The sequence below is a fragment of the Argiope bruennichi genome, chromosome 3 (genome assembly GCF_947563725.1).
Source record: "Argiope bruennichi chromosome 3, qqArgBrue1.1, whole genome shotgun sequence".
Taxonomy (NCBI): domain Eukaryota; kingdom Metazoa; phylum Arthropoda; class Arachnida; order Araneae; family Araneidae; genus Argiope; species Argiope bruennichi.
The window spans coordinates 62092915-62105433 of NC_079153.1; the positions used below are offsets into that span (position 1 = coordinate 62092915).

General features: G+C 25.7%; 1 protein-coding gene across 3 annotated transcripts in view; it reads left to right on the plus strand.

Annotated features, from left to right (window-relative positions):
- Positions 1 to 12519, plus strand: part of LOC129962589 (mucin-2-like) — a 120182-nt gene that overhangs the window by 72266 nt on the left and 35397 nt on the right. For all 3 annotated transcript variants that reach the window (XM_056076390.1, XM_056076391.1, XM_056076392.1), the window contains exons 2-3: positions 7203 to 7354; positions 8570 to 8646. In XM_056076390.1, the coding sequence (XP_055932365.1) occupies positions 7203 to 7354; positions 8570 to 8646 (229 nt within the window). The remainder of the gene's footprint in view (positions 1 to 7202; positions 7355 to 8569; positions 8647 to 12519) is intronic.

Here is a 12519-nt window from a genome sequence, read left to right on the forward strand (position 1 = left end):
CTTGAGATAGAGGCTACAAACAATGAAATCAATAAATCTATGAAACAAACTATGAAATCAATAAATCTATGAAATTAACTATGAAATCAATAAATCTATGAAACAATGAAATCAATAAATCTATGAAACAATGAAACCAATAAATCTATGAAACAGTGAAAACAATAAATCTATGAAGCAGAATATGAAATCAGTAAATCTATGAAACAATGAAAACAATAAATCTTTGAAGCAGAATATGAAATCAGTCAATCTATGAACAGACTATGAGATCTATAAATCTATGAAATCAATAGTTTAATTAACTCATTAATTTTTATACAGAAGCAGTTCTTAAACCATTTTCTCGCCTTTCAGCAAAACCTACCAACTTTTTCTAAATCATCTTTCACTTATGGTTCGCAGTGATGTATTTCACGTAGTGAAGCGTAACCAGTGAAAGCAATAACACGGGCACCCCACTCTACGCATGAAATGATAACCCTAGGGGTCAAGCGCATCATTTCGACATTCCATTTCCTGGTGGTCCGATTTGTTAAAGCAGAAAAAAAATCCGGATACTTGATGGGATTTGGTCTGCAGATAGGCATCGTTTTAAACATGTCCTATCTCTGTAAATGGTATTTCGATTGCTTTACGAAAACCGAGTTAGAAACGAACTGATTTTTATTTTTTATCTGAATTGTTTCAAATTTCAGACTGGGTGAGTTTTTGCATTTCTTTAATATAGAACTTCGGGGAAAATGTTCATTCTTAAAAATATTTGTTTTCTGATCTGAAGTGAATGAAAAGTATAAGTACTCAAAGATTCCAATTATATTTACAGTAAGTAATATTTTTTTTTTCGGATCATTTGAGTGAGGAAACCCCCGCCATTTTTTGGATCTTAATGCATCTGGACGACAATTCTGAAGAAAAATTTGTGTAATTACAGGTAATGGCAGGTTTCTGTCTAAATATTCGATAATGCTACCTAGGGTCATTGGGCTGAAGGGGGCTGCAGGCAGATCAATTTTAAGATGTTAGGTTATGTGAGAAATAAATTTATAAAGAATACAAATTTTATAATATAATAAGCTTACAAAATGTGCTTGCAATAAATTACTAAAATTATTAGTAAATAAATTAAAATTAAATAATTGCTTATTTATAATGTGTTAGAATATTAATTATTTATTCAAATGATTGTGTTACATTCTTCTTAAAAGGTGTTTCAAAATAATAATTTTAAATGTTATATTTGCTTGAGATTTGTTATTATTAAAATTATTTTAATAATTAAATGCCTTTATCCCTAAGTAAGGAAATCATTAGCTAAACATTTAATTATGAATAATAGCAAATTAATTTTGCAAGGATTTTGTAATTTTAATTATTTTTTAAAGTAAAAAATAAATGCATAGCATATATATATTTTCATAAAGTTACTAAAATAAAATATTAATCGATATTTTACTGATTTGTTTTAATTTAAAGTAAAAATTTACTGAAGTGTGAAACTCAATTGAATAATTATTGAAACTAAACAGTTATTAAAAGAGGAAAATATGTTTCAAATACAGTGGAACTTGGCTCATTTTTTTTATTTCATTTTTCTTTTCTTTCTTTCTTTTTTTCTTTTTTTTTTAATATGAATGTGCATAAATCGAATTTTTTTCTGGCTTCGTGAAAAATTTCGAAACATTCAATCATCCTAAATAGAATTATCCAAAGTTTTTTTTCTTTCTATTTTTGACCATTTTAGTTAGGATTGTAATCATATTTTGAATTTAGTACATGAATTTAGTCGCTCAAGATTTTACAGAAAATTATTACTACTGAAAATGTATAGGTTTCAAATACAATGAAACTCGGCAAGTTCGATCGTTTTTAATGCAAATTCTCATTACAGGAACATTCGTTTTTCTGTTTCTTTGAATTTCCTATTAACATGGTGTTGAAATATCATTCACAGTTCAAAATGTTTATTAAAAAAATTATTTTATTTGTGGATTTTTTATTGAATAACTATAAATGTATTTTGTAACCTCACTTATAATAAATGAAAAAAAAATTTAAATTCTTTATTTCATTTGAAAACCTTTCTACTGTACAATGTTTTCCTTCAAAAAGACATAGTTCTCTCTATCTACTACAATTCTTCTGTTTTGTTTTTTTAACTAGAAAACTTTTCAAATGTTAATTGCGGATAGCTGGTTTAAGATGAAATTTTATTGTACAATTATAATTGAAGTTTTCTATGTTATTTGTTTATTAAAATTATTTTCTCTTTTATTGTTATTTTTAAAATTATTAAAAAATGTTAAATTATAATAGTTGTTATTCTATTTAATTTACCTTCTGCTTTTTATTAATGATATGCTCATTATTAAAACTATAAAATATTAAAAGTTATTGCTTATTGTTCTTTCTAATTTTAAATTTTTTTCTCTTGTTGCATTCAGTTTTTCTCAGTTCTAAATTTTGGATAAATTAAATTTTCTTTGTAATCTCATCAGCGAAGTTCTTCTGTTTTTTCTATTTTTTTTTTTTCTATTAGTGCAAAATAGTTGGAAATCTGTTATTCTATCAATTAAGTCTCAAAATTTCTTAAACTGAAATCAAAATATTCAATTATCTTAATTAAAATTAGCGGAAATAAAATTTTATTTTGGATCTGCTGAAAAAAAAAATATTGTTTTTGAAACTGGAGATAATTTTTCCAGAAATTTGTAGAAAACCTTTGTGCAATTTTCTTCTAATCATTATTCGTATGTTTAATATATGTTCGTTAGAAAAAAAAATGTTCTGTAAATATAAATTATTGAAAGAAATCTTTTGAACGTTTTTATATGTTCTCGGCAATTTGTATGAATCATTCTTGCATGAAATAGCAACGGACGAATTCCTTAAGAAAAACAATTACATTATTATGATTATATGTTTTAATCATGTATATTTTCGAATTTAATACAATGAATGTAAAACTGTATTTTAAAAATAAAATCGTAAGGAAATATTATACTTCTTCAGTGTCTTAGAAAAGTTATTTGACAGCTGTTGTTGTTTAAATTTATTGAATTATTTATTATAAAAACATAAAAGGTGAGGTTTTTTCTACGAAATATTTAATAATAAATTCTTGTTCTTTCTTTTTGATAACTCTTTTTGTTTTATAAATTTAAGTTGCTCAGATCATTTATCTAATTTAAAGACCACCTCTTTCTACCACTTAATTATAGTAGAAAAGAACCCATCTAATAGCAGGTGAGAATCACTGGCAAGTCACGCGGCAACTAATTTATTAATACTAAATTTTTATTCATTTCAATAGAAAAATAAATTATATCATGCAGGTATTCTAGAAAATATTCTTTGATTTTAATATAATTTTATAGTCCTAAATTTTTTTTATAGGCATGATAGAAAATCACTCTTCACTACCTACAGATTCATTGCCTAACATTTTAGGCTTTCTTTTATAAGTGAAAAAAATTCCAAGGTCAGATAGCCGATTAGTTCAGTCAGGCGCCAAAAGCGTAGGCCGACATATTTGATAACTTGTAGGCTCAATACTCCATCAAAATGTTATAAAAGAAAAAAAGATACGAAATAGTCTCCATATTTCTTGTTAGTGACTTTTGAGGACCTTGGTAACAAATATGAAGCATCATTCCTTTCTATGAAAATTAATGATTTTCCATGCAGAGTACATTAGTGGATTTGAGAATCTTACGGCCGTGAACAATATATATTCTGGGATCCTTTGTTTTTATAACTGGTCAATACTGTTTCTTATTTCAACGAATTGTTAGCTTAATCATTATGTTAATGGTTTATTTTAGTTTAAATTTTTTATCTAAGTTTATAAAAGTACTGTTTTTGTTTATTCTATTATATAAATAATGTATGTATATAAACATATTTTAGCAGGTGCGTTTCCAAAGATAAGAAACTTTCGAAATTTAACTCTGATTTATTTCACCCTGGCAATCATAATTTGTACAGAGAAAAAGCGGTAAGTCATGTGTCAGTTTACATCGCGATACAAGGTCAGAAGTGACGGAAATGTGTCCCTGCAGTGATTTTATGATGAGATTTTGATAGGTATTTCTTTGCCACGTGCCGATTTAGGCAAGGGAAACTTGAATGTCTTTAAAAGAATGTTGTGAACATTAGGGATGTTTATCCTTTAGGTCTGAGTGTGGAAATGGAGAAGTTGTCAGTTTTCTAGAGCGCGTTTAGAATTAATTAAATAAAAATATTGGGAATTGGTTCTTAAGAGAACATTTTAGAATCATATTAACATGGATTAATTTAAGATAAAAACTAGGAAATTAATTAGAATTCAAATTAAGAGATATAATTACATATATGTATGATGGAAAAATTGATTAAAATAATAAAATTCCTGAAATTCTGACCATAATTATTAATTAATGATTTCCATATTTTAACCCTTTAAAGGGCCATTTTTTTCTAGTCATATTATGTTAAAATATTTTTAGGCTTGAAATTAGAATAAGAAAAGGAATTCATTTAGCTTATTAGATCAATTTAATTTTATTAATTAATTAATTTGATTAATTAATAATTAAGCAACAAATCAAGACACATCATTTTGTGTGAGATAAAGAACTAAAGCATCTACGTTTCTGTCTTTCTAAAAAAATTTGTCAGAACTTATGCCAACCTACATAATTTCATATAAAGATTCATAAATTTGGTGGGAAGCATACTTCCCACGGCCCTAGAAAGGGTTAAAGTATGTATTTAATATATTTTAAAACATTAAGGTATATTTTTAGAGCTTCAAAATATAATGTCTTCATTAAATGGTTTAAAAATGAACCAACATAACATTAAAAACTTTGTTATAAATATTTCAGGAAATAAATCACCATGCTTGCAAGAATTAAAGCATTTAAAGATGAATTAATGTTAACTGAAATTGTAATTCTAATAGCTAAAATGATGTTGAAATCTCTGTAAATAATTGATCACTGCTATTATATGGAGCGGTTAATGTTAGCTTATGATATTTTGAACATCAATACATTATTTTGGAGTATTCCTTTAACCAATGTATTGAAATAGTTTTACCTATAATTTACAAACCTATTGATCTTCAGGTAATTAATAATCTTACCAAATATCCATATTTTTAAACGACAGAAACAAAATAATTAATCAAAATTGTTAATTATTGCATTTTTCAAACTTATTAATTAACCTGACCTATATGACACTTGGAATCGGTATGCATCAGGAATATAAATTGGGGAAAAAAATAAATGATGAATGATTAGATTTATAATTGAAATCTTTCTAAATGAGCATGCATCTTTATCTTACATTTTTAAAATCAGAAACTGGTCTGTGAGCTGTTCCATTTAAGGCCAGCAGGGCTACTGCTATCTTATTACTATGGAGAAACTGTGGCGTACCACAAGAGGTGAAGAGTTCAAAATAGATCTGAGAATAAGTTGAATCATTGAGTTAAATGTAGTCCCTTGAGAAAAACGGAGGGTAACAGAATGCCCCTGAGCTTGCGTCTCAAAGGAATAATTAATAACTGCGTGTTTTCTTTTCTTTCTTTCTTTTTTTTTCGAAAAAAATATATCAAGATAAAAAAGAATTGTATATGTATATTATCAAAAGAAATAACTTGAGACTGAATAGAATTTTGCTTTTCATTTTTGCTAACCTAGCATGGTATATATTTCATCCATCATAGAATTCTCGGAATTTTTGATTAAAAAGTAATAAATATTCATTATAATGGAAGTGAATTATGTTGTTTAGATTTTAACATCAAAATCAACAATTCAATTGATGCATCAGATAAGTGAAATTAATAATTACGATTTGCTGCGCATAAAACGGAATGTGTATTGGATTTCAAGTAGAGTTTGCATCAGCAAAATTTGAAACTAGAAATATAGGAAAATGTTTTGTTTTTCTAAGAATAGAAATAAATTGTTATTTCCTTCCATTAATTTCTTCTCAAAAAGTTTCATCCAAAATTTTATTTTAAGAAGCATTTCCTCAAACAGTTCCGTCAACAAAGCAGGAAATATAATTAAAGTAGTAGAAAGTAGTAGAAATAATGTACAAGTAGTAGAAAATGAAGTAAGAAGAATTATAAGTATTAGAAAATGAATGCTGCAGAAGTTAAAATTATATCAATATTAATTTTAATACTGATAATTAACAGCTAAATTTAATTTTGATTTTTTTGAAATTTTTATAAAAAATAGCTAACATTTATAATTGTAAACATTAAAATATAATTACATTTCTACATTGTATTCAGTATTATTTTATACAATTTATTTCGTTCTTATCAATGTTTTATTTTTGCTTGTTATTTTAACTTTTAGGAAACCGGTGTTTGGTATTAACTTGTGTGTTTTCTTAGAATCTTTTTGCTGCAAGACTTTAATTACATATTATAACTAGAATGAAACATTTTAAATGAAAAAAATATATATATTCTCTTTACTGGGTTATTTTCAACTTATTCATTACGAACAAAATAAAAAAATTAATTGCATTTGAGACTCAAAGTTGCTATTGTTGCAAGAGCTGACAAATTTTTCGCTACTCTCAAATTCTGCCATTTCAACGTTTTGCTATCATGATCATAATTGGAGAAATTGATATAAATTTATGCTATAAAATGTGCGGAAAAATTCTAGACCATTCATGATACTCTTTATTTTTAACATCATAGTTTATTTAGCTTGACTTGTTTCATCTTTGTGAGGATGGAAAATTGAAGATTTAAAATTTTGTTTTAGTTTTGTTTGTCCCACCCTTAGAGCAATGTGATATTTCTATATATTCAAGTCCCTATAGTTAATTAATAAATTAATTTTAAATAAATTTCGATTCCATATGTGTGGTGTCATCTGGTGGTGCATTTAAGAATGATATATTTTGACACTCTAAAATATTTAAAATAATGAAGTATGAAATTTGTAAAAGACTAAAAAAAGTAGAAAATTTTATAAATGGAAAGTTTTTAGAAACACACTCAGAAGATGTATGATACATTTGTCAAAAAATATGGAGTATGGGTTTAAAACAAAATCATAAAGGTGTGAGCCATTGATAGAAAGATTCTCAGAAAATTGTGATTTTAATCACATTTAGCGTAATATATGTATGTTAATTATTTTGAAATTGACGAAAATGATAGATTACTTATTTCTTCGTAGGTAAATCCCGGAAGCAAAGCTTACCATCAAGGACTATTAGAAGGAGATCTTCTCAAAATGGTTAATGGCTACATAACTGACGGTCTTTCACAAATGGACGTACAGAATATCATAAAAGAAACGGGGACAGTTCTATCTCTGGAAGTAGAGAGGTATAACTTTTCCCACCGTAAAATCTTGAAAGTTATTTTTGTTTTTTTATAAATATTTGCCTTGGTATTTGTAAATCGAGTGAGTTTTAGTGAAAATACTACTGTTTTGTTTTTCTTTATTTTTTTGTCTGGCAGGTTCAAGGAATAATTATTTTTTCTCTTTTATAGTAATTCAACTATTCACTAAATAAATACGAGCATACAAACTTTGTTGTAGTGATATGTTAATTGTTGCATTTAATGCTGTTTAATTTTCTTTAATTATTTTAATTTTATGATAGTTACATTGCTGTTGCTTTTACGAAATCAAAGCAGGAAATCACAATTTTTATTTTATTTTTATAATTATAACCGTCAGATAAATATATTCAAAGTATACATATGAACTTGTTGAGTAGTATTAATTGCTATATTAACTTCTTAGATTTTTCGCATTATTTTATTTTTATGATAACTTTTTATTTTTATGATATTTTTAATAAAATATTTAATTATCTTTTAAACATTTTTAAGAAGTTTGAATTTGTGAATCAAGGTAATGGTGATAAAATTTAATTTTCAATAATGCTATTTATCCCATCAATATTTTAATTAGATAATTTGAAATCAATGATAATTTAAAAATTTATTAAATTAAGTTGTTAATAAACATCTTTTTTTTAAATTTCCGTTGCATTAAAAAATTTAATTTCTCTCAAAATGTATGAAATGTAAGAAATTGTAATTGATTTACGCATTATAATAATAATAATAAAAGTAATTCGCATTTCTGTTGTAAAATATCTGGGTAATTTTACGGTTTATAGCTGTTTTACTTATTTATATAGGGCTAAATGTTCATTCAACACTTCATTAATAATTACGTATTTAATGAAAAAACATTATATTTGTATTTTTAAGCTATTCAAATAAGTGTTATACTTTTAAGCATAAAGACAAATTTTTCTGTATAAATATTTTGCATTTCTTTTGTAATTCAAAACTCATCCATTTACATTTAGACATTTTATGCTCGCTTATATTCCCTAGTTTTTTTCAACAAGAAAATCTGGCCTTTTATTACTTTAGTCACATAAGCCAAAATATGGTAATTTTAAAACATTTAAAATTACCATATTTGTTTGTTTATTTCAATAAATGCATAATCTGTTTCCTTCTGCATATTATAAAATCGGCGAAAAAAATGTTTAAAAGTGGTGTTTGTCTTTTCCCCAGAAATCCAGTTCAAAACGATGTTGAAAAAACTTACACAGCAGCAACAACATTAACGTTCAATGGTACACCTAATTATGGTAAGTAGAATTCATTTTCTAGATTAAAAAAAATATCAAAAATATAATGATTTGTTTCTTACAGTCCTTTTCTTTGTTGTCCAAAATGTCATTGCATTAAAAAAAATGAAGTACATGTCTGGAAAATTTAATGCTCATATTTGTTAATATCCAAAAAAAATTACTACATCGTATTTCTCGAAAATTATTTTATCTATAAATTTTCTCACAGTTTTATAATCTTTTATATCTTGCATAATAACAAAAAGAACCTGTTTATTTTATTGAAAAAATTAATGATAAATTTTAGTGTAACGCAGTTTAAATTTATTTCCATAGAGCCCCGGGGTAATCAGATCTAACATCTAGTAAAAATTCAAAGATGAATACCAAATGCTTCTGCAGATAACATCTGTAGAGGTAAATTTTAATTGTCTGTGTAAAAAAAAACAAAAAAAACATTAAATTCACTAGATACATTGATGTAAGAGTTGGTAACATCAATAGCACAAATTGTGAAATTATTATGTCGATAAGTAAAGCAGCATTATGCGAATTTTAAATTCAGCTGCTTCTCTTTTCTTTGTTTCCGTTACTACCATCACCTATATAATGCAACTACAAAACATTTAACTTACATATACAGGGTATTCATAAATAACTATCCCAATTTTACAAGGTTATGAAAAAAAAAGTTTTTGAAAAGAAAACAAAGTACAACCTTTTTGCTCATCGGAAATCAAAAATAACAATTGAAGATTTATATTCAACATATTTATAAATGTTCACCCCCCCCCCCAAAAAAAATCGACTATTGCCACACACGCGTATATGTAACCTTTCAAAGTTTCGTAAAAGACATGCAGAAAAAAGTATGGTATAAATTACCTCTATATCACTTCGATATCATTCGTGATTTTGGAAGGTCTCACTATGAATTCCTATAATTATATTGAATATAAACTTTAATTTGTTATTTTTTTATTTCCGATAAAGAACTAGATTGTACTTTGTTTTGTTTTCGTATATCTCTGCAAAGTTAGGATATTCATTTCTGAATATCCTGTAGTTTCGAAGACAGTCACAGAATTTCGATAATTCCAAGAGTATTGCGAATTTAAAAAGTTAGACGATCACAGAAGTAAAGCTATGCATTTATTCCTTAATTATTTTTGACGATAAAAAATAGTCCTTTCTCAAACATCAGAATATAAAAAGGAGTTATCTATGCATTATCCAAAATTGGTAAGCTCCAGTTTGTGATTATTAAAAAAAAATCAATGGTCTTAAAATATTTTTATCTTGGAAATAATATGATTGATCTGCAAAATTGGGATATTCGTTTCTTATTATCCTGTAATTTTGGAGAAGGTCATAGAATTTTTTACCAAGATTGTATAACCAATTTTGTACCAAGTACTGCGAGTTTAAAAAATGTGAAGATCACAGAAGTAAAGCTATGTAATTATTCCTTAATTTTTTTTTTACTATAAAATAATGTCCTTTCTCAAATATAAGAATAAAATAAAGTTATCCATGCCCAAAATTGATCAATATCCAGTTTATGATTATAAAAAAAATTAATAATCTAAAAATATTTTTGTTTTGGAAATTTAAAAAATGATATTTTGCCACAATTTGATTAATAATTCTAGGGAAATTTCACTTTCGAAAATCGGAACATATTTTATCTCAATATTATGTAATGGCTTCCTAGTGATAAAGCTAATCCATTTTTAAAAAAACCAAACACTTCCCCTGAATTTATAAACCTAAAAAAAAGGTATTAGCAAGTTTAAAAAAGAATACTTCATATTTACAAGATGTCATAAAAGATGAAGATATATTCCGTTTTCTGTCCTCCATTTTATCCTTCAATGACTGATGAGCTAAGAGCTTTTCCTAAAATGCGCCAGTTCAATTTTTTTCCGTTGATTTTTTTTCGGTTCAAAGACAGAGAACTATCTGGCTTTAAGCCAAGGAGAATTCGAAGAATTTATTCGAAGGAGGAGTAGGAGTAATTTCTCTAATATTACTCATTTTCCCCGGCTACTTTGAACTTTCATGTTTGAGATCAAAAATAACTTGTTCAAGCACGTTTTTGCAATAATCTGGTGATCAAGAGCTCTTAGATTATAAAGAACAGATTTTTAAGTAGTCATTGAACTTACTTGTCATGGATGACATGCTGGCACTGCTGTTTAATACTGAATGAGATCTTAGGGGCTACAACATAACTTGATATATACTAGCGGCATTTAATTAATTCTAAGCGGATCGGATAATCAAAATTCAATTTATTCTATTTCGTATCAAGAATAAAATCTAAAAATAGATACAGCTAAAGGAAATGGAAGTTTTTGAATGCAACTGACAATAAAGATTTATTATTAATATTTAACAAGTTTATAATATTATTAATGCATAATTAATAAATAAACATTACGAAATTTTAATAAATGTAATAATAATATTCATAATTAAACAGTTTTTAAAGTTGCCAAAATAACTTCAATAAATAAGTTAGCAGAATAAGGAAATTATGTGTTGGCAGCAGTTATATATTAAAATTTCAAAATATTAATTTCAAAGTCTTTTTTTAAAAATTAGAAAATTTTTATTACGTTTTTTATTATACTCTTTGTGTAATTGTAAAATCCTCAAGTGAATTAAGGGGTTAAAAAGATACTCTTGCGATCACTAAGAACACATGATACAAACATATCACAATATTGAACAATTTTTAGAAATACAAAAAAAAAAAAAAAAATTCAGATTTTAATTTTGAATGAGTTTAAAACAAAATAAGGTATAAATCATATTTTAACATATGCTAAATATAAAATTCACGATACTAAAAGAATTCGAATAAAAAAAATATCTCAATTATCCCAGTTCTACTCTGTTCATATCTTAAATAATATTTTTCAATCTTATTAAAATCTAATCTTAATAAAATGTTATTTTAATGTTTATATGATCTGCTTTTTTCTATAATGTCAAATATTTCTCATTTTTAAACTTGATATTTAAAAAACTTAAAATAATAAAAGATGAAACGAGATTTTGCTTCATTCAATGCATATTCATCTGTTTTGTCGCTAAGCAATCCTCGATACATTTGTTCTAAAAACTAATCATCACATAATCCCTATGTACCACTTACGAACATTATATCAAAATAATAGCTTGGTTATTAGAATGCCGTAAATTCTGGTAATGAATAAAAAAGAAGTATTCTGTTTGTTTTTTTAATTAAATAATGATTTTATCTTTTTTTCTTCTCTGTTCCATTTAATTTATAAACCAAGGTTCTAAAAACCCGTTCTCATTTCCTATTTTTTCCCATTTCTTTCATTCAGAAGTTTATCTAAAAAGGCCAGTTTTATTTCCTTTCGAACAGTTTTTATTTTAAACGTGTCTTACATCAAAAATGAAAAATATCAAAAATATTGCATGAGAACCTCAACGAAATAAAATGGAATAATACAAATCGGTGTCATCAAATTAAAAAAAAATATTTCGTCTGAAAAGAGCTACTGAAATAGCTACTTTATTGTTCTATTTCTCTTATTTTCTTCTGAATAAAATATAGTGTATGGAAAACAAAGATAAACACTTGAAAATTATTTCATTCTGCGCATGTGCAAAATCAATTTCAATTTTTTATGGTGTTTTTGTTACTTGAAATATATGACGTGTCGGATGTTTGTATTATTATTTTTTGTTTTATAGTTTTTTTTCTCTGGAAACAGTTGTTTTTTAATTTACCAACACGTTAATTGCAATCCTTAATATTCATATACAAAAAAAAAAAATCGTTAAAATTCTAAATTGGAAACCAATGAGTCATCACATTTTGGTTTGACATATGAATGTAGCATTCAATCGCAG